General features: G+C 37.3%; 1 protein-coding gene across 1 annotated transcript in view; it reads right to left on the bottom strand.

The window, feature by feature from the left end:
* Positions 1–2720: 2720 nt before the first annotated feature.
* tent2 (terminal nucleotidyltransferase 2) overlaps positions 2721–24430 on the bottom strand; it is a 69578-nt gene continuing 47868 nt past the window's right edge. Inside the window, exons 9-16 of the mRNA XM_051929484.1 lie at positions 24193–24259; positions 22422–22498; positions 19564–19692; positions 19394–19437; positions 17323–17459; positions 10055–10146; positions 9806–9885; positions 2721–3046 (exon numbers count right to left, since the gene is read on the bottom strand). Of these exons, the coding sequence (XP_051785444.1) occupies positions 2972–3046; positions 9806–9885; positions 10055–10146; positions 17323–17459; positions 19394–19437; positions 19564–19692; positions 22422–22498; positions 24193–24259 (701 nt within the window). The 3' untranslated portion in view covers positions 2721–2971. The remainder of the gene's footprint in view (positions 3047–9805; positions 9886–10054; positions 10147–17322; positions 17460–19393; positions 19438–19563; positions 19693–22421; positions 22499–24192; positions 24260–24430) is intronic.

Here is a 24430-nt window from a genome sequence, read left to right as displayed (position 1 = left end):
AAGTGCCTAAATTATTAGCCTATTTTTTTTTTGCACATACACCACACAATACATACCTATGGAATTGTTAACAAGGGGTGTATACCTTTGTAACGGATTCTGCACTAAACCTCTGAAATACCTTAATGGCCGAGGGGCCCCCTCGCCCCACAAGCAAGGACTTAACCTGAATATCTTGGCAAAGGCAAAAGAGACTTGCTCCTGCCAGGACACGTATTTTCTTCAGGTTCCAAAGCGCTACACTTTAAAGAGTTAAACCTGAACAAGGCAGTTTTAGTGAGATGGTAAACTAAACTTTTTCATTCTAAACTTTATTTACAGGGAAACTAGGCATATCAGACTCAAGTTAAAACAGAAAACAACCTGAATGATTCAATTCAATGTCCACACAGCAAGTTTCACATCAGTAAAACCAAGAGTCACCTGTGTAAAATGAGAGTTCTTTCTTCTAAAACCCAAGTAACTGTAAAAGTTTATGCCATTGCACTACCTTTTTCCTCTTAACACTAGTCTCCATTAGGGTTCATTTTTATTTTGTAAATGACACTGTACTTTGGTCTCCTGACAGCATAACGTTACATAACATCTGCATCTTTTCCAGATTCCCAAAATTGAGCAGCTACAAAAAAAAAAAAAAAAATTATTATTAATTAATTAGCTACTGAGTTGACATGGTAGGATCCAGCTCGAGTCAAACGCGTAACAAAAGAAATTCCTCAACCCAATAAAGTTTGTTTTAGTGAAAAAGCAGAAAGGTACAAATCACAAAAATAAAAAAAAAACGAAACACCGCACACACACAGATATAAGGCAAAAAAGGTTTAAGTTTCATTGCAATCTAGCTTTTTTGTGTTTAACTTTAGTTACTTTCTGTACTTAAAAGTTGTGTTACTTCTCTATGGTGAACTTACATAATCTTCACTTCAATACATTCATTATGTCCAGTCTGCTCTGTACAATTTGAAACTGTTTGTGTTCCGTGACTTATCAACTGCAAGGTTTTAAATAATTCCTTCTACCAAATGTGGTTTCACTTCACTGCACCTCCTTATTTGTGACCACGTCCATCCAGCTAATTTTGAAGATCCACATGTAACACCATAGTTCAAAGCCTGTGACTTTTTTTAACAGACATTTTAATGGAAAATGTTTCCAAGAATGAATCAGACCAGTGGCTGTAGCAGTCTTTTCAACATACGTAGAAGGAGATTGTTCCTCATCAGCTCGTTTCCCCAGAATCTTTGGCTTAGTTACCACTCTTTTCAAAATATTCCATACTACCGATTTTAGAATGCCTAAGTAGTTCACAAATTATTCTGAACAGGATTTGCTTTAATCTCATATTCAAAATTGCCTTCTTTTCTATCATAGTTAAACTCTACAGATTACATTGTGTTTTGCACCTTTGACGTCAAATGTAAACTCCAATGACTAAAACCAAGACTACACACTCAAGAGCTCTTTTATATGTTGAGAATTAAGGGAACAACTGAGCAATCAGTCACCTGGCACCCATTTGTCACAGTACTTCTGGGTGACTAAACAAAACAAATGTCACTTTTACTAATATTGATGATGTTGTATATAAAACATCACCCAGTAATAAAAGCTGATAATCATCTTTTAAAAATGGAATACACATCTATATATATATATATAGGATTATATATGTGTATAATATCATCAACATTAAAAAAAATAAACATCTGAAATACATCAGTCTGTGTGTAATGAATGAATCTAATATACAAGTTTCACTTTTTGAATGGAATTACTGAAATAAATCAACTTTGTGATGATATTCTAATTTTATGACCAGCACCTGTATGTGTATATATATATATATATATATATATATATATATATATATATATATATATATACACACACACACACACACACAGTGCAAACAGATAATCAGAAATAAAAAAATGGCTTCAACCCAAAAGTAAAATGGTTATTAAAATATTTATCATATAAATGAGCAGTACAATCAATTAAAAGGCAATTGCTATTATGCAAACATGTTTATTTCCATTGTTTAATTTCAAAATGCATAAACTCTAATCAAACTTAGACAACATATAAAAAGAAAAGTCACCACAAAACAAACAACAGTAAATTACAACATAAATAAATTTCATGTGATAAAACAAGAGGTTTACAAATTTTGAGATCAAGGCTGCAGAAAAGCAGACTACCTCAGAGAAACAAAAAAAAAAAAAACATATTTTTCAAAATGCTGAAGATCCTAGAACTTTACTTTGATCATATTACATGTAAGGACCCGTTTTCGTTTTGCTTCTGTACCACATGCTTGTATCATTTTAGTAGCAGCTCCTTATAATACCTGGACCATCACCAGAACCATAATGATCTATTTCATAAATAAGCTTAGTAAGTGTATGACTATTTATGTAAAAATAAATAGTAGCATGTTGGTTAGAACACAGTCTTGTATATTAAATACAAGTCTTAATTGAAAATAATCTTTGTGAAGATGGGCCAGATTACATAGCCAATCACAAAATGTGCAAGTATAAGAAATAAAGCTGAAGATGACCACCATCTTAGAGGGACCGAGATATCATACTACACTGTGCAGAAGACCATATTTGGCAAAGAGCAGACTGTACCGATGTAGACTACAGCCCAATTTCTGCTGACATCGCACATATTTGACTAAGTGATAAAAAGAACATTCTAATATGGTAGCAGAGTTTAACATCTTTCTTTTGGTAACAGTAATTAATTAGCACATATCACTACATCATTTGTATTTTCTGTCTTTGAAAGTAGGCCACCTGCATCTGCCATTGTTTTCATCAATCAAGACTGGCACTACTATGGGTTGAAAAAGACAGCAAATGTGCCAACATCATCTGAAATAAAGATGAACCCATTCGGTGGTCCAGCATTTACGTATTTTGTCCTGTCGCCCATGTTGATATGAAGAGCACCCATCAGATTATTATCTTTTCTGTATTGTTGCTCTTACTGGTAGAATGACATTTAGATCTTTCTTTGCTCGCAGTTTTTGCCAGGACTAAAAAAATAAATAAATAAAATACACATTATCAACATTTACATAAGCATCAGACATTATTGAAAAGCTTTTTATCTTAAACTTTATAAAGTGTTAAGGTTAAAAAGGATTGTTATAATTTTTTATTTCACTAACAGCCAAATCAATTACTATTAAGAACAGTCTATCCAATTCATAAGACTGAAAAAGAGATGAACAAAAAACAATTATTAAATATTTTAACATTTGATAAGGAGCACTTATGGCCATATCACATTACATGAATCTTCTATGGATTTTCAGTCTTAGGTTTTAATTACACAACTTTTGACAGTCGCCAGCTGTGGTGGCTCCTGTGACCATCAGTCTTACAGTTTGAAAGTCTATAAATGGTCCTGACAAAAGCAACCAGGTATCAATAGTTTTGATATCCATTGTGTATATTATATGTAAAGGGTATATCATTCAGTTGGAGAAAATGAAGGGAATAAATATATGTAAATGAAGAAAAAGCACAGTCCATCATCTCCGTGGTTCAATGTATTATTGTAATGCCTTACTCTTAAAATCACAATGAACCAATTTAGTACATAAAACTACAAATATGAAAGGACACAAATGAAAAGTCAGTTTGATCCTTTGTGACAAGGTCACGGTCCACATTTCTTTTAGTAATAGTTACTGTATTTTGATTAAGGCAGGTTAAAAGTAAAAACAACTGTCACTATGCATAGTCATAGTATACTACAGTTAAAGCCACAGCCCTGAAAAGTTTTTTTTTGTTTTTAATACTGGCACAACTCATCCAAGTCATGACAAAATAAAATTTATTTTTTAACTGCTTTCATTTAATTTTAATCTTGAGGATAAAAATACGAGCATACTTTACAAAACAGGCTATGCTTCTACACAGGGGCAATTATATGCAAAAAAGATGTTGGTCTGTAATGTAATGCATTTTAACAACTCGCCACTCTATACATACAAAATAAAAAAATAGTTGTCAATTAAAGTAATAATCAACATTTTCAAAGTCTTAAAAAGTACACAGCTGCCTTTGACTGGAAAACTAAAATCTCTTCCTAGAAAAACCGGACACTGCTAGTATGATCAGAACAGAACAGGTGTTAAGGGAAATGTGAGTGCATATACAATAGACTGCAAGAAGAAAAAACAAAACAGAAAATCTAGGAAAAAGTTCCATGGTCCTGCTCACGTTATCTAAAATCCAAGACTTGAAAAAGCATAATAAATGTAGACTGACTGAGGAAAAGATTTTTTGCTTGTTGTATAGAGCAAATGGCTTTAACATAATCAGACACGGTATAAATGAAGAATCATAGTTTTTCAAGGCATACTTATTCTGAAGCAGTTGCTAAAAAATGATTTTCAGTATATATACAGGGTGAGCCAAAATGAAGTACCATATTTCTCAAGGTCATTGCATGAGGTAGAGGCAGCCGAGTGGGTTGGGGTGGGGGCCCTTTCATAGGCAACCCCTTGTAGTTTTCAGTCTGCAACATGCCTTGGTTCGGTGTGCACCACATTCTTTAAGAATAACGAATCCATCATCACTATGCAGCATGCCTTCTGAACACACTTCAGCATTCCTCCTAACGGTGACGTCCCAAATTGGAAAACAATTCTTCAGTGGGTGGTTAAATTTAGACAGATGGGTACAACAATGAACAGAAAATCTCCACGCCGTCCTTGGACTGTATGAACGCCTGAAAACATCTAAGCTGTAAGGCATCAATTTTGCAGTCTCCCTAGACATTCAACGCACAAACATGCTTCTGCCTTAGGTGTTTCCAAAACGTCTTTTGAGGAGGATTTTGCATAGGACCGTAGTTTCCATCCATACACAAAATGACAGTAGTACAGGACTAGAGAGACTGGGAGAGCCGTAGAAAGTTCTGCAAAGCATTCATCGAGATGAAATCATCATGTGTAGTGACGAGGCACATTTCCATTTGAATGGTTGCAAAAATAAGTAAAACTTTCACTACTGGGCTTAAACCAACCCTCATGAATTTCAGAGACACCTGCACAGTGACCATGTTACAGTTTGGTGCACTGCTGCAAAATTTTGCATTGTAGGCCCTTACTTTTTTGAAGAGGGGGGCAACAGTCACCGTCACTTCAGGACATTACATTGAAATATGCTAGAGAACTTTTTGCAGCCCCAACTGGAAGAAATTGATGTGGTGGATTCCTGTTTTCAACAGTATGGAGGAACAGCTCATGCAGAACGGATATGCAAGTTTTGAGGGAGATGTTTCCGGGGAAGCTGATCTCCCTGCACGGCAATGTCGGGTGGCCTTCACATACACCTGATCTCACTGTGTGTGATTTCTTCTTGTGGGGCTATCTCATGTCGAAGGTATACACACACTGACCTCAAAACCTTGAAATGGCCCAACAAATCATACAAGTGTTCAGAAATCTTCTCAAAGGGTGTATCGCTAATGATGGCCACCACCTTGAAGACATCTTTTTTAAAACACAGTGACAAAAATCTATTCTGCATACCCTTTCTTGTGTTGTAATGAAATGTATTTTATCTTGTAGTGTTTGTGTCAAGTTCCTGGTTAACAATAACCTCCACCAGTACTGTTAGCCAACAGAGTGCTGTCAGAAATTGGGCTACTGTTGGCTAAAGGAGGAGAAGAAGGGGGGGGGGGGATGTGTCCGGAGGAAAGAGGAGAAGATGAGGGTAAAGAGAATGGAACTGAGGGTAGGAACTTTGAATGTTGGCGGTATGAATGATAAGGGGAGAGAGCCGATATGATGGAGAGAAGGAAAGTTGATATATTATGCGTGCAAGAGACTAAATGGAAGGGGAGTAAACCAGGTGGAACGGAGGTGGATTCAAAGTGTTCTGTCATGGTGTGGATGGGAGGAGAAATGGAGTAGGAGACATCTGAAGGAACAGTATGTCAAGAGTGTTTTGCAAGTGAAAAGAGTGTCAGACAGAGTAATGAGTATGAAGCTGGCAATTGGAGGTGTTATGATGAATATTGTTAGTGCATATGCCCCGCAAATTGAGTGTGCGATGGATGAGAAAGAGGATTTCTGGAATGAGCTGGATGAAGTGATGGATTTCAATGGACATGGTGAAGGGAACAGAGGAGACAAAGAGGTGATAGGTAGGTATGGTGTCAAGGAGAGGAATGAAGAAAGTCAGATGATAGTGGATTTTGCAAAAAGGATGGGCATGGCCATGGTGAATACATATTTCAAGAAGAGGGAAGAACATAGGGTGACGTACAAGAGAGGAAGAAGATACACACATATAGATTATATCCTATACAGAAGAGTCAATCTGAAGGATATTAAAGACTGCAAAGTGGTGGCAGGGGAAAGTACAGACAGACAGACACACACTTTATTAATCCCAAGGGGAAATTCATATACTCCAGCAGCAGCATACTGATAAAAAACAATATTAAATTAAAAAGTGATAACAATGCAGGTAAAAACAGACAATAACTTTGTATAATGTTAACGTTTACCCCACCGGGTGGAATTGAAGAGTCGCATAGTGTGGGGTAGGAACGATTTCCTCAGTCTGTCAGTGGAGCAGGACATTGACAGCAGTCTGTTGCTGAAGCTGCTCCTCTGTCTGGATAGGATACTGTTTGGTGGATGCAGTGGATTCTACATGATTTACAGGAGCCTGCTGAGCGCCCGTCGCGCTGCCATAGATGTCAAACTGTCCAGCTCCATGCCTACAATAGAGCCTGCCTTCCTCACCAGTCTGTCCAGGCCTGAGGCGTCCCTCTTCTTTATGTTGCCTCCCCAGCACACCACTGCGTAGAAGAGGGCACTCGCCACAACTGTCTGATAGAACATCTGCAGTATCTTATTGCAGATGTTGAAGGACGAAAGCCTTCTAAGGAAATATATTCGGCTCTGTCCTCTCTTTCACAGAGCATCAGTATTGGCAGTCCAGTCCAATTTATCATCCAGCTGCACTCCCAGGTATTTATAGGTCTGCACCCTCTGCATACAGTCACCTCTGATGATCACGGGGTCCAGGAGGGGCCTGGGCCTCCTAAAATCCACCACCAGCTCCTTGGTTTTGCTGGTGTTCAGGTGTAGGTGGTTTGAGTCGCACCATTTAACAAAGTCCTTGATTAGGTTCCTATACTCCTCCTCCTGCCCACTCCTGATGCAGCCCACGATAGCAGTGTCATCAGCGAACTTTTGCATGTGCCAGGACTCCGAGTTGTTTTGGAAGTCCGATGTATACAGGCTGTACAGTCCCCTGTGGTGCTCTTGTGTTGCTGACCACAATGTCAGACCTGCAGTTCCCGAGACGCACATACTGAGGTCGGTCTGTAAGATAGTCCACATGAATCTACTCCCATCTCTGTTAGCTTGTCCCTAAGGAGCAGAGGTTGGATGGTGCTGAAGGCGTGTGTTAGATAGCATAGCATGGTGGTCTGTAAGAGGACGTTGGAGATCAAGAAGAGGAAGAGAGTGAGGGCAGAGCCAAGGATCAAATGATGGAAGTTGAAAAAGGAAGACTGCAAGGTTGAGTTTAGGGAGGAGGTGAGACAGGCACTGGGTGGCAATGAAGAGTTACCAGACAGCTGGGCAACTACAGCAGAAGTATTAAGGGTGACAGCAAGAAGAGTGCCTGGCATGACATCTGGACAGAGGAACGAGGAAAAGGAAACCTTGTGGTGGAATGGGGTAGTTCAGGAGAGTATACAGAGGAAGAGGATGGCAAAGAAGAATCGGGAGTCAGAGATGCAGAAAGTAGACAAGAGTACAAGGAGATAAGGTGCAAGGTGAAGGCTAAAGAAAAGGCATATGATGAGTTGTATGAGAGGCTGGACACTAAGGAGGGAGAAAAGGACCTATACCAATTGGCTAAACAGAGGGACCGAGCTGGGAAAGATGTGCTGCAGGTTAGGGTGATAAAGGATAAAGATGGAAACATACTCACAAGTGAGAAAGGTGTGTTGAGCAGATGGAAAGAGTACTTTGAGATGCTGATGAATGAAGAGAGAGAGACACAGAGAGAGAGAGAGATGTTTAGATGATATGGAGATAGTGAATCAGGAAGTGCAACGAATTAGCAAGGAAGAAGTAAGGACAGCTATGAAGAGGATGAAGAATGGAAAGGCCGTTGATCCAGATGACATACCTGTGGAAGTATGGAGGTGTTTAGGAGAGATGGCAGTGGAGTTTTTAACCAGATTGCTTAACGGAATCTTGGAAAGTGAGAGGATGCGTGAGGAGTGGAGAAGAAGTGTACTGGTACCAATTTTTAAGAATAAGGGGGATGTGCAGAGCTATAGTAACTACAGGGGGATAAAACTGATGAGCCACAGAATGTTATGGGAAAGAGTAGTGGAAGCTAGGTTACAAAAGGAGGTGATGATTAGTGAGCAGCAGTATGGTTTCTTGCCAAGAAAGATCACAACATATCCAATGTTTGGCCTGAGGGTGTTGATGGAGAAGTATAGAGAAGGCCAGAAGGAGTTGCATTGTGTTTTCTGGACCTGGAGAAAGCATATGACAGGGTGCCTCGAGAGGAGCTGTGGTATTGTATGAGGAAGTCCGGAGTGGCAAAGAAGTGGTAACAGTTGTACAGGATATGTACGAGGGAAGTGTGACAGTGGTGAGCTCTGCGGTAGGAGTGATGGATGTATTCAACGTGGTGGTGGGATTATATCAGGGATCAGCTCTGAGCCCTTCCTTATTTGCAATGGTGATAGATAGGTTGACAGATGAGATTAGACAGGAGTTCCCTTGGACTATAATGTTTGCTGATTAGATTGTGATCTGTAGCAAGAGAGGGGAGCAGGCTGAACAGACCCTGGAGAGATGGAGATATGCTCTAGAGAGGAAAGGAATGAAGGTCAGTAGGAAAAAGACAGAATATATCTCCGTGAATGAGAGGAAGGTCAGTGGAATGGTGAGGATACAGGGAGTAGAGCTGGAGAAGGTGGAGGAGTTTAAATACTTGGGATCAACAGTACAGAATAATGGGAATTGTGGAAGAGAGGTGAAAAGGGTGGAATGGGTGGAGAAGAGTGTCAGGAGTAATTTGTGACAGACTGTTATCAGCAAGAGTGAAAGGGAAAATCTACAGGATGGTATTGAGACCAGCTTTGTTATATGGTTTGGAGACAGTGGCACTGACCAGAAAGCAGAAGACAGAGCTGGATTTGGCAGAGTTAAAGATGCTAAGATTTGCACTGGGTGTGACGAGGATGGACAGGATTAGAAATGAGTACATTAGTGGTTCAGCTCAGGTTGGACAGTTGGGAGACAGAGAGTCAGAGAGGCGAGATTGCATTGGTTTGGACATGTGCAGAGGAGAGGAAGATGGGTATATCAGGGAAAAGGATGTTAAAAATAGAGCTGCCAGAAAAGAGGAAAAGAGGAAGGCCTAAAAGAAGGTTTATGGATGTGGTGAGAGAGGACATTTAAGGGATGAGTGTGACAGAGCAAGATGCAGAAGACAGGAAGATATGGAAAAAGATGATCTGCTGTGGCAACCCCTAATGGGAGCAGCCAAAAAGAAGAAGCAGCAGCGTTTGTTGAATAAACGTTTGAAATGTGGTACTTCCTTTTGGCTCGCCCTGTATTTCATGCTTAAGAGAAAATGTAAAAAATTGCTTATACTGATTCAACCAGTTATTCAAGGCATATCACTTCTTTTCTTGCTTGCTTTTGTCCAAACTGGTTACCACTTTGTCCAGAGTACAAACCATATGCAATTACTATTTTAGAATTAAGGCAGATAATACATCTCCATACCTCCATAAACTCTGCTTTAATTGCATCAAACTTCACCTTTTCATGAACTGCTCTGGCAGTATTAGATCGGTCAAAAGGCTCTTAAAAAAAAAAAAAAAAAAAAAAAAAAAACACATTAAGACAAACTAAACTTTGAAAATGGAGACAAATTTTAAATGATGATTTAATCACAACAATCATAGTATATGCTACATGAATCATAAGGTCAGTTGTGACAAACTGCATAGCAATAAATAAGTTTTCCAATACCTTCCACACAAATGTACTTGTTCTTCCACTCAGCTCCATCTGGCCTCGGGAGAGCTTTGGCTTCACGAACTGAAATCATTAACTTTTCCCAGCTGAAGAAACAAATACAGAAATAAAAAGTAACTGTTATGATGCAAGACTCTCATAATAATTATTTTATTGCAAAGCTCTGTAATACTATGCACAGCAATGATAACCATTATATAACTATTCCACCTATTTATCAACCCAGTTTAAATATTTCAATTGCTACAATAACTTCAAAAAAGTCAAATGTTAAGAAACGTACACAGGCAAAAATGAATGCCGACTAAGCAAATGCTCAGACCAGGAAAAGATAAAACCCAGACCAATTCCAAAAAAAATAAATTTAAGTTGCAAAGGAAACTAGGAGTGCAGAAGTGGTAAGATCCACTCTGTAATACTTCTAGGGAACAAGGAATATATGAATGAACTACAACTGGGTGAAAAGGTGGCGGGGGCTCTGGCAGCATACAACTAAACTGTACAATGTTTTATGCATTTTTGAATAAGCCAATTTCTCACTTTTCTATTCTTGCTAGAGTATTACTCATTTTCTAAACTGTTTTACAGTGTGTAGGATGTCCATTTATTTCAGTATCTTTGATATTCTGCTTGTATGAGACACTTTATTACAGATTACAGATTCCAAGACACAGTGAAGACTGTCAATATGTGTACTACACAAAACAAAAGAAAATACAATAGGATATAATCAGTTACTACAGTTTTATAATTCCCTTTAAGTTGTCACAAGTTTCACATATTTCACAGTTTGTACACAGAACCAGCAGAAAACATCTAATGAAATCAAAGCAGGAAACAGGCATAGCCTTGATGCAGGGCTCAGAGATAAAACGATAAAGATAATTATTGCAAAATAACTTTTCCTCAATAGACGACATGGTCGATATAATGTTGATAGAACTCATTTCATCCATGTTTTGACAGACAACACGAATAGCCAATGATAATGAGAATAGCGCCATGCCGAACCATTTATGTGGCTGGAACAAAGTTACAATCACGTCAGGTTATGTTGACACACACAGCACTGAGCTTGGAGTAACAGCTGGCAGCAGTACACGCAGTAGCCCAAACATTAACACAAGTGTGGGAGCGAGATAAAAGAGAAAAAGATGACAGAAGGCTGGGTTGTGAATCAGCATTACCAAAGTTACACCCCAACACTTAAAAGATGAGGACATTGTTGAAAAGAAGGGTCTGAGGAATTCAGTAGTGTGGAGATATATTGGCTATTTAAGGTCCAACAAGAAGCTGAGTAGCGTGCACTGTAAATTGTGTCAAAAGCAAGTTCCCACAGACAGGTAATACCACTAATCTTTTGCACCATCTGAAGTAGTACAATCCTTTAGAGCATGCACAATACAGAATTTACTGCACTAATGGGGATTTCTCAGGCATTTCTTTTATTTTTATTTTTTTGCATTAGAGCCTAAGCTGACCACATTTGAGTGAATATGTCAATATTGTTTATGTTCTCTTTCATTTACATTTGAAAGCTGCTTGAATTTGTACTGAGGATATATACAGAAAGTTTGTCTATTTGTGGGTTTGTTTCCCAACCATTTCAATCAGTTTGAAGCTATACAAGTGAATGATAACAGTATAGTAGTAGTTTTTTTGAAATTTTATTTTGTATTAATACCTACTTTATTTATTTGGAACTGACCAAAGAATTTACTTTGTGATCTCATGTAAAATTTGAAAGCTTTAAGATTTCAGTTTTAGGTTTAAGAATTTTAGATTTTATTTATTTGGAGTTGACCAACAAATTTAGTATGCTCTCTTGTAAAACCTGAAAGCTTTTGGCTGGTCAGAATTAAATTTAGTTTATATATATATATATATATATATATATATATATATATATATATATATTTATATATATACCACAAGCGTTACCTGGTAGGTAACCACCCATACAATCAGATTGTGACACAGACTACGAATGTCGTGAATGTAATTACCCCGATCTACATGCTGTCAAATAAACGAACCACACGCCGTGGCGCAACGTTAGGGGCATCGCCTCTGGCGCGGACGTCCGAGGTTCGATTCCCGAGAGGGAGTGCAGTGGAGTGTGTACACCTGATGAGCCCAGAATGAGGGCGAAACACGTGTCGTGTACTCTTTGCATTTATTTGACAGTAAACTATTTCAACCATTCTATGATCTGCTCCTCACAAACTGAGGGCACCGTGGCGGATGTTAGCAGATTGCTGGCCAACCACAAGCGTTACCTGGTAGGTAACCACCCATACAATCAGATTGTGACACAGACTACGAATGCCGTGAATATAAATTATATATATATATATATATATATATATCCATCCATCCATCCTCCAACCCGCTGAATCCGAACACAGGGTCACGGGGGGTCTGCTGGAGCCAATCCCAGCCAACACAGGGCACAAGGCAGGAACCAATCCTGGGCAGGGTGCCAACCCACCGCAGTATATATAAGTTTTAGGCATATAAATACTGATTATTGTTATCAAATTACAAATTGCAAAGTGAGCGAATAAAAGAAAAATCTAAATCAAATCAATACTTGGTGTTACTACCTTTTGCCTTCAAACCAGCATCAATTCTTATAGGTACACTTGCACAAAGTCAGGGATTTTGTAGGATTATAGTCAACCAATTATACCAAACAGGTGCTAATTATCATCAATGTCACACGTAGGTTGAAACACAGTCATTAACTGAAACAGAAACAGCTGTGTAGGTGGCTTAAAACTGGGTGAGGAACAGCCAAACTCTGCTACCAAGGTGAGGTTGTGGAAGACAGTTTCATGTCATGGCAAGATTTAGCACAGCAACAAGACACAAGGTAGTTATACTGCATCAGCAAGGTCTCTCCCAGACAAAGATTTCATAGCAGACTGGGGTTTCAAGATGTGATGTTCAAGCTCTTTTGAAGAAGCACAAAGAAACGGGCAACGTTGAGGATCGTAGACGCAGTGGTCGGCCAAGGAAACTTAGTGCAGCAGATGAAAGACACATCAAGCTTATTACCCTTCGAAATCGAAAATGTCCAGCAGTGCCATCAGCTCAGAACTGGCAGAAACCAATGGGACCCAGGTACACCCATCTACTGTCCGGAGAAGTCTGGCCAGAAGTGGTCTTCATGGAAGAGTTGCAGCCAAAAAACCGTACCTTCGACGTGGAAACAAGGCCAAGCGACTCAAGTATGCACGAAAACATAGGAACTGGGGTGCAGAAAAATGGCAGCAGGTGCTCTGGATTGAGGAGTCAAAATTTGAAATATTTGGCTGTAGCAGAAGGCAGTTTGTTCGTTGAAGGGCTGGAGAGCGGTACAATAATGAGTGTCTGCAGGCAACAGTGAAGCAGGTGGAGGTTCCTTGAACGTTTGGGGCTGCATTTCTGCAAATGGAGTTGGAGATTTGGCCGGGATTAATGGTGTTCTCAATGCTGAGAAATACAGGCAGATACTTATCCATCATGCAATACCATCAGGGAGGCGTATGATTGGCCACAATTTTATTCTGCAGCAGGACGACGACTCCAAGCATACAGCCAAAGTCATTAAGAACTATCTTCAGCGTAAAGAAGAACAAGAAGTCCTGGAAGTGATGGTATGGCCCCCACAGAGCCCTGATCTCAACATCGAGTGTGTCTGGGATTACATGAAGAGACAGAAGGATGTGAGGAAGCCTACATCCACAGAAGATCTGTGGTTAGTTCTCCAAGATGTTTGGAACAACCTACCAGCCGAGTTCCTTCAAAAACTGTGTGCAAAGTGTACCTAGAAGAATTGATGCTGTTTTGAAGGCAAAGGGTGGTCACACCAAATATTGATTTGATTTAGATTTCTCTTTTGTTCATTCACTGCATTTTGTTGATTGATGAAAATAAATGATTAACACTTCCATTTTTGAAAGCATTCTTTGTTTACAGCATTTTTTCACACCTGCCTAAAACTTTTGCACAGTACTGTATACTAGGGGGCAGTGCCCCCTACTCGCTTTGGTCGCCCGCCCCACAACCCCCACTCCCAGGGGCACACTTCACGCTAGCCACTTTGCATCTCTGCCGCTCGCGTTGTGAAGGGGTGCTGAACGCACGCTAAAGACAGATCAGCTGCTGGCTTGCTGCTACCATGCTGCGTGACCTGCATGTCGCGTTGCGCGTCGATCATTTAAAAGCCTGTACAGCATCTGCTGCTGCCATGCTGCATGATCTATATATCTATCTTATTTTTATATATTTATTTGAAATACAATTATATAATGTTCTACAGTACATATGTCACATTCAACTTCTGACAAAAAAATTAACCTTATGATATCTTCACATCTCACTTTGGAATAAAAAGGGACCTTTAAGCTTGACAGAAATAGTGATTTGATTTATACTGTGATATATATCAATATCGACCGATATGAAAAAAAAAAAGTGAAACTTTTTCTACATCGCCCCGCTCTACCTTGATGTGATCAATACTTCATTGCTAATATAAATGTAACATTGTATACCTACCCATTCATGTCAGACTACGTATAATCATACTACGATTCTGAGAACTAACAAAGATAAAGAATGTCACCAAAAAAACTACATTGTGAAAAAAAACATAAAAGATTTTTTGGATGGTGTTCTACAGTGAAGGATGAGGTTCTTATCACACTGGTAGGAAACATTTGCATAAACAATTCATTTATCCAGTTCCTTCTGTTACAGGCCAAATGTCAGATTTTCACCTGTTGCAGTCAGTCATGGTAGCTAAGTATATCTTGAGCCTAGCATGGTAAAGCAGTCTCCTGTATCACACATAACACAGCTTTCATTTTGAGAAATATGCTCCTGCCAAATGAGAGCACAAAACAACATTGCATTTCAATTAAAAGATAAACAGGGATTTAAAAACCAGATAAAGAGATCACTCAACTTCACTAAGATAAGCTCACTGTGTCAGCATTCATATTACACATAAACTTTGTCATATATTGCAGGAAAGGCATTAATGCTTTAATGCAAGCTGTGATAGACGTTTATCTAGACATAACATACATGCATGTACATGCAGTAAATAACTCTTAATCATCCCACATTGTCTACTAAAAGGCAGATGAATCGATTTAAAAACATCTTTACTTTTCTCAACTTTAAGACCCACACATTCTAAGACAAGCAGTTCAACAGTTTTGTTATTTTCTCACTTATTTGCTCAAAGATTGTAGAATATCTGTCTCAAAAATTTTAAAGCAATTGCCCAGCCATCATCTGTACAGTAACCTAAGGGAAGCTTCAATTTTTTGAGTGTTAAATAAAAATATAAAACTGCTTTTAAAGAGGCAAAAATGCAAACATATGTCTACTATAGAATATGAAGCTGTTATGAACAAAGAAAGTAACACTAAAAACTCAGCTTCCTGACTACATTTCACAAATTATGCTGGATGCATTGTAAGTTTGGGGTATTTTGTTCTTTGTCTTTGTTTGTATTAAGCTTCTTTTTACTTTTGTCTGTTTAGTCTTATATACATTTCATATATTAATTGTTGTATCCTGAATTACAATCTTGCCACACCGAAGATTAAATATGTCTCAGTACGACCATTCCTAGATAACATACAATATAAAGATCAACAGAAAGGTTTATGAAGTACACCTTTCATTTTAAACACTTTTGTTTTTTTTTTGTTTTTTTTTTTAACTTTAACAATTTTACTGGAGTTGATGAGACCAAGTTTAGTCTATGGAATATACTACATGGCCTCATAATACAGTAATTACAAGGCCATATAATTTCTGTTACTGCAATAAATACATTATGTTGAAGGCCCAAATAATGCGCAATGAGAAAACAACTAATTCACTCAAAATTTAAACTCATTCTTATAATTACATATTTTTCAAGTCTGACAACATGCATGGCACTCTGACAAAAGTGCATAATTAACTGAATGAAATGAATGTAATAAAATGAAAAAAATATGGAAAAATATAGAAAAATATGATCCACTGTGGCAACCCCTAACAGGAGCAGCCAAACGAAGAAGAAGAAATGAATGTAATAAAATGAACTTGAAGACGCTTGTAATATTATTATTGTAATTGTATCATTTATGACTGTTATATTTCCAGAAAATAAAGTACTATGCTTAAACCAAAATCCTTAACTATTACAAAGACCACTTTAACAAACTTATTCAAAATGGGTTAGCAGTAACATTGTGGATGGTGATACAGAAATTCTGAACTTTTTCCAGAAATAGCATTAAACAATAAAGAACAAAATTAAATATTACTTTGTGATGACCACATCCTTTTTTCCACCCTATTAATATTAAACAGATATGTTCACTTTAGCATTTTGTGCATACTATCATGTTTTGGACTTTTTAACTACAGAGATATTTGTGTTAAAGCTTGAATAAAAATCTATTTGTTTTTAAAGGTAGATACGTCTTGTTTAAATGTAACCTACCACTAGACATTGTGATGGACTATAGGCAGAAGCGGGCATCCCGGCCAGGAAGGAGGGTGGTTCCTTAACTGAACGGGAGGCCAGCCCTATGCTACTCCAAGAAATGGAGGAAAGAAAACTCTTCCTTGCCCAGAATTGAGGCAGAGGATGTTGATGCCAAGAGGAATACATGGGCTTCCCGGCTAGGTTAGATCCAGGAACAATACCAAGCCAGGAGGCCTGTACAATGGAAGGACTGGAAAAAACAATGGATTTGGTACATTGCCTCACCCAGAACATTAGATAGCAGTGGTGCCCCAGGTTCCCACAGGTCACTATGGGACTTGGGAGTTCTTTGTCTCAGCCCTGTTGGGCACCCAGGGTACCTCTGCAATCCGGGGAAGCTGCCATCTAATGGATCTAACTCAGCCAGGACGCCTGTGTATTCCTTCTGCCATAGACATCCTTGGCCTCTATTCTTGGCAAAGGAAGAGTTTTGTTTGCCTTGTTTCTTGGAGTGGCATAGGACTGGCCCCCCGTCCGTTTAATTAACCACCCTCCTTCCCGGCTGGGACGCCCGCCTCTGCATATCGTCCATCACAACATACAAATTTGTAATTCATAATAGTTTTTTTTTTTTTAAGCAATATTTTTTTGAAAAGCTTCAATTATACATAAAATTTACAATGTTTATTTTTGGTTTTCCTCTTAAAGTCAACTTTCAGATTTTAAAAGAAATGATTAATTCTTGTATAAGTGGTTTGAAAGAGCAGGCAGATATACTTACTTGAAAACTGTAGCGTAATACTTAAGGAAGCCCTGGAAGAGTTCCCCGAGTGTGGATCCATTCTTGGAAATGTAAGGAGGAATATTAGATGGTCCTTCGTGAACAAGGTGCAGCTGCATAGTAGGATTAAAAGACTCCTTAAAATGAACAAAACATACTAGTAAGGTTATCATTCAAACATGTACCTACATTTTTTTTTTTTTTTTTTTTTTTTTTTTTTAACTGTAGTAAACTCCAGTCCCTTAAATTAACTTTTTACAAATATTGCAGTGTTAATATTTAAGTCATCTGATTCAATGAAAATATACCACAAGAGTCATACAAAAAAAAAAAAAAACAACTTCCACAGGAAAATGTGAATACTGTTTACTCTTAAGTTATGCAGTACAGGTCTTTTGATATTGATTTGTTAAACAGAAACTCACTATGTAAATAATGAGCCAAATTCCACATGCTTATAAGTCACAAACACTAATGAAAATGAGTTGGTGTCCTACTAATTTGATATGCTAATTTTTGATTATCATGAAGTGGTGTTATTTACATTATTTTCAACTATGTCTTCAAATGACTTAAAAAACAAACAGTTGTGTCTATGATTTGTATTTGATTATGACTGCAGCAATGCTGCATATTTTATAATTCAAATTACACTGCTTAATATGCACTCTTTTATTATTACAGATTTGTGTGATCATGCCAAACACTGTGTTGTATTAGAGGCCAAAATACATTTCTGCTTCTACTATGGAAGGTATTTTCTGCTTAAAATAAATAAAATAGTCAAGACTTATCTTCAGTTCACAGTTGAGCAATATATTGATGTGTGTAGCAAATTTAATTAATAATTTATTGGTTAGTGTGGATTATGCTTTAAATGACAATGCTACACAAATGTCCTTGAAACATTTGCGTGGTCTCCTCCCATTTGTCAATCTTCTTATGTATATGCTATATAAGCAGCAAATTAAGGCGTGTTTAAAATGTTTACTTACAGCAACACACAAGCAAACAAGATATTGTTGATGGTCAAGTACAAAACTTTTTAAATAACCAAGAACCTAGTGGGATATTCTAGTCACACAGAAAGAGAGGGAAGATATGGCATATAATATATATATATATATATATATATATATATATATACACACACACACACACACACACACACACACACACACATATATACATACATAATGTATCATTAGCTTAATCTTTACATAAGATTAAAATAAAGTATGGATGACAATAATTTAGTGGATAGTGTTGCTGCTTTACAGATTCACCAACCTGGGTTCAAATCCTGCACATTGTTAATGTACAGTACAGTCTGTTCTCCCCACTTCTATAAGAGTTCTCAGAGTACTCTGGCTTTTCCTTTTACATCACCAGGGTTTACTGGATTCCAAATTGGACTCTGTGAAGGTGTGAATGTGCGCGTGCAAAAGGTCCTGCAATGAACTGACACCCTATCTAAGGCAGTTCAACGCCTTGCACCAACTAGTGTCAGAATAGGATCAGACTCCTGCGACCCTGAATTGGACTAAGTGGGTTTGAAAATGTTATTGTTATTTGAATAAGAGCAATGCAACTACCCCACCTTGGCGGTTGTACAGTCTATTTGTCTCCATTCTTTAACAACTTCTTGGAGAAGTTCATCCAACACGTGGATGTCTTTTCTCCAAACAAAAACTCCATAATGGACAAGAAACTTTATATTGTCAATGTTGTACAAGAGACTCTTGCTCTCATGATAGCACTGCTTCACATATTTGCTTGTTTTTTTTATCTATGCTCAAAGTTAAACCAGCACTAAAAGTCAAGCTAAAAGTCAAAAGACTACTGCTTTTCTATAATGTTTCAAGTGTTTACTTCATGGACTGTTTTGAGTTATGTGGGTGTTTCGAGACTATCATGACTTTTCAAAATACCACTATAAGAAATTTAACAACCTGGCATAAAGCAAAAATAACCATTTTAAACCTTATGGTATACAGTGAACACTAAAAGATATTAATTTACTAAAACACTTTAATACATTTTTTCCTTAAAAACAGATTTAAAAACTTACAGGATATTCCTTTTGCAGACTAGGGATAACAGGTTTAGACAGTGCTGTAAAAACAAAATTCAGAAAAATATTTTTCTCAGGTGATGTCGCCTTTAGACTATAAAGATACAACTAAAATACATAAGAAATACAGCTAAATAATGTGCTGTATAGGTATATATAATGCTTACTCTGAAGATAATGCAGAACCATGAGTACTAAAGAGTAACTGCTTAAAGTTCCACGACTTGCATCATTAATTCCACGGTGCCGAGCCCATTTCTTTACTACAAGTATAATGGGGCGAACTCTTTTTTCAACTGCAGAGAAAAAACCAAAAAAAAAAGCATTAATTTTTATTAAGTCATTTCCTTTCTTTATTTTGCAGTATATGAAATTACTTGCACTGGCTTCAATTTTAACATGCTAAAGTACTGGCTTAATATTTTACACATATTTATATAGTACATCTTAGAAATTGAGGACTTTGCAAAGATTAGAATTTATAGATTAAGAGAAAGGATTAAAACTGAAAATAAGATGTGCCATTTTATGTTACATTTTGCAGACAAAAAATCCAAAATAATGGCACCCAGTTATAGCCAGCAGATCAAAGGAGGACAGAAGATGTACAAGGCACTACAGAACCACGTGAGGATAATAAGCTTCTCAAAGAATCTGAAATAATCTCAGCAAAATCAGCTTTTTGCAGTAGCCCCATAAGACAGTCAAACAACACATGGGCCATACGCTATAAAAAGCATTGTGTTTTCTTTGTATTTATTTTTGACACTTTAAACTCTACAAGGTTTTAAGAAGATATATGTAATACATAACTACTATGCTCAAAAGAAATGTAATGTATCAAATGACAGACAATACAGTATCTATTATGACTTGTTACTTCAATCAATACAATGTTTTTTTATGTGCAATGGATTGCTAGGGGGGCGGCACGGTGGCGCAGTGGGTAGCGCTGCTGCCTCGCAGTTGGGAGACCTGGGGACCTGGGTTCGCTTCCCGGGTCCTCCCTGCGTGGAGTTTGCATGTTCTCCCTGTGTCTGCGTGGGTTTCCTCCGGGCGCTCCAGTTTCCTCCCACAGTCCAAAGACATGCAGGTTAGGTGGATTGGCGATTCTAAATTGGCCCTAGTGTGTGCTTGGTGTGTGGGTGTGTTTGTGTGTGTCCTGGGGTGGGTTGGCACACTGCCCGGGATTGGTTCCTACCTTGTGCCCTGTGTTGGCTGGGATTGGCTCCAGCAGACCCCCGTGACCCTGTGTTCAGATTCAGCGGGTTGGAAAATGGATGGATGGATGGATTGCTAGGGTGTTTTGCGAACCATGGAAAATAGGACTTTCAGGATGTTACAAGAAAAAGCCATTCTTAATCTTTTTCAACTATAATGTAGAATTGCGCATATAGCAATTGCTGATTAAACAATAATAAAATAGTTGCTTGTAAGTTTTGAACATTTCCCATAATCTGGTCAGGTGGAATTCTGCCACCCAATATGTATGTAATTTGGTATGAAAGATCATACCAAAGAAATTAATGTGTGTTGAAATGGTTTCAGGACTCATGAGATGTCACTATAGCCCTAATGTCTATAGATTGTTAATAGCCAGCTAATGCCAGGTTATAAAGATAAAAAAAAGGCACTAACACTTTCACTCTACTGTTGGGACACAAGGTACACAAAAGGTGACTCAAAGAGACTATAAGACCAAAATAGTAAGACTGAGGACTGCTTTGGAAGTCCTGAATCATGGGCAAGCTTCCTAAACAGTAAATTTTGGGTTCATTCAAAACCAAGCCAATATGGTACAAATACTGATATCATACACAACAAAGATTTTTAGTATTTTATTAAAAAATAATGTCAAGTCAGGGAGCATGCACTGGTACAACGTGTTGCCGCTCCCACCTCACTTTAGACAATGCGTACGCTAAATGATATACTCATAGATAATTTTCACTGTATAACTAGTCAAGCACTAATTTGACTTATGGCTTTTGAGAACATCAGTCATATAAACAGGTACTAAACATCTACAGTGGAACCTCGGGTCACGAATGTCTCGGACCACGTACAAATCGGGTTACGACCAAAAAGTTTGCCAAACTTTTACATCTGTTTCCGACCACACACTCGGGTGACGAACAAGCCAGTTTCCCTTTCGGTTTGTAAGCGGCGATGATTTCCGCATGTGTTCAGTCTCTCCCTGTGCAGCGAGTGAGCAAGAGAGAGAGAGGGCTGGCCGCGTAAGGCCGAGAAGGCAAGTAAAGAATGCATCGGGATTGTTGTTAAAGAGACTGATTCGAGCATTGTTTTAACTTTGTATTTAATGAAGACTTTTTTCTATTGGATTTTAACCTCACTTCTGTTTACAGTGATCGGTTCGTAGCGTGAATTCTTGCAATGTTACTTTTCTCTGTTCAAGGTTTTCTCAGTGTTATTGAATGATTTTACATTTAGTTTACTATTACGCTGTGCATTCTATGGTATAATTAACTATTTTTGTGCTTAAAAATCTTTAAAAAAATATATATTTACATACAGTTCGTACTGTCTGGAACGGATTAATTGTATTTACATACAATCCTATGGGGGAAATTACTTCGGGTCACGACCAGAGTTTTGGAACGAATTACGGTCGTGACCCAAGGTTCCACTGTATAGTAAAAAATATAAGAGGTTCTACAGAATACTGGTTGAAAACATTCATAGCACTGTCAAAAGATGTTTTAATCAAAAATGCATTAACACAAGATTTATCAAAATGATGCACTAAAGGTAGGGTATGAAAAAAAGGAGAGACAAGACTCTTACAGTATATAAAGAGACCAACCTTTAAGTAATGAAGACATTTTCGATGAAAACAAATTCGGAGAATTAGTTTAAAAAGTTTAATTTGTATTTTTTCTGTTTTCTTACCAAATTAAATATCTACTGTACATAAGCCAAATAACTTTTATATTAAAAACAACCAGAAAAAAACATTACAAGAAAGTCAAATCCAGGGAGACTGCAGAAAAAGTTCAGTACTTACCATATGCATAGGTTCTGAGAAGGAAAGTATTTCTTATGCCCACAACATTGTTTACATTTAAGTCAAATTCAACTCCACTGGAAAAGGGAAAGAAAAAACTTCACTGTAGATGTCAAATTAATATTTTGTTAAAAATCCAGATATTGAAATAGAAGTTTCAAAATAAGATCATGGTTAATGCCAAAAATGTACTGAGCCAGAAACATCAAATGTTGATTGTTAGTTCTACATCAGGGGTAACCACAAAAAACTACAATAAGCTAAACATTTGAATTGAGCAATGTGTAGAATCCTCGGTCCAAGCATTGACATCCTTAAATATCTGTGACTCAGTGTGTTATTTGGGGGGGGGGGGGTATGGGGAGATCACCAATTTAACTGACTAAGACAACATTGCTCTTCTACAAATTCTGTAATTTACATTGTAAAAGTTGTAAAAGGAAGTATCCATGCAAGGCACTTTAAGTCTGTTGAAGCCGATTTGTTCCCACATGGCTGTAAATCCGAAATATTCCAAAAAACTGAATTTTTGTGAAAGATGCCAAGATTTTTTATTATTCAAATATTACTCATATTGTATATAACCTACACCTAATAAATGTATACCCATTCTATACAGTACATGAAAATTCTGAAAAATATATACCTTGCAAAGCAAATGACTACATGCATTAATATATTAGAGTATGTAATATGTGCTGTACTGATGACTTTTTTTTTTCCCTGTCTCTTACTGACTTTTGCTTCTTGTTCTCATAGGTGATAGGAAAATTGTGAAATGTGAATGTTTTAATAACACATACTGTAGGAGAATAAAAAATGTTCTACATTTGTCCCCACATCAGTTAAAAGGCACTCTAAAAATAATTTGAAATAATCATCTGATATGTTGGCAATAATGTACATCTGGACTCGACAAAAAGGTTTTCAGGGAAAAGTCTCTGGAAAAACTTCACAAACATCAGTCACAGGAAATTTCACTGTGATATTACTCTCCATCATGCTTGCAGACATTTCAGTGGCACTCCCACTTTGTTGTAAGAGTGAAAATTTTTAAGGATATGATGCAACAACTCTGAAACATTTAAAGAGTGCTAAAATTATGTACCAGTCTTCATTATCTGGTATACATTAAATGTGCCAACATCCCATCAACACAGGTGCTGCCATTGCAAAGTGTTTTATTTTTTAACTATGTCTTTTTATAAAAGAAAGGCAAATTTTTCAGCTTTTCAAATATTTCAGGAACACACATAAAAGCATAGGTTTCACAGAAAACCATGCATGATTTGGCAGATGTTCACAGAAATGCAAAGTTGTTTATGAAGAATGCATGAAAAAAGGCACAAGGCTTGTAGCCTTTTAAAGGGCCACTTAGAAATGTTTTCTAGTGCTGCAGCAACTCAAAAAGCTTTTTTTTTTTCTTTCTTAAGAACACATATCCTCTTAGCTTGACATGTTAAATTTACTTTAATTTACGTTTAATATTAATCCTCTTCTATTTTTGAATCATGATATTAAGAAAACTGGCAAGCATGAAGTCTTGTAAATGATGGCATACTTTGCTAACCATGTCAGCTTAAAATCAGAATTAATAAAAGATTCATATAACCGTGAAGTTAATGCTATGACCGTCACTAGTTAACATAATTAAAAAAGCCAATATTTATACAGAACATAAATATACCTTTTCTTAAGAATACTCCACGTTTTTACAAACGAGAAAACAGTAAAAAGAAAATAATTACTACTCGGACAATCAAACACATACCTGACTTTATCCCTGAATTTTAATATGGGCACTTTTGCTCGAATAAGATGAGGTCTCTCTATATAAGCTGTGAAAACAAATCGGGCTTTGTTATAGTAGGAGAAAAATACATTGTTTAAAAACATTATAGACCATGACTAATATCACTTCCTTACAATGTGCTAATTTTCATATTTTAACAGGGACTTGTGGAGATATAATTTTTTTATTCTTAATCATCCCCTCTTAAAGCACTTGT

The sequence above is a fragment of the Erpetoichthys calabaricus genome, chromosome 7, assembly GCF_900747795.2.
Source record: "Erpetoichthys calabaricus chromosome 7, fErpCal1.3, whole genome shotgun sequence".
NCBI classification, from domain to species: domain Eukaryota; kingdom Metazoa; phylum Chordata; class Cladistia; order Polypteriformes; family Polypteridae; genus Erpetoichthys; species Erpetoichthys calabaricus.
Note: the sequence above shows the minus strand (reverse complement) of the source record. Positions and strands in the feature narration are given on the sequence as shown.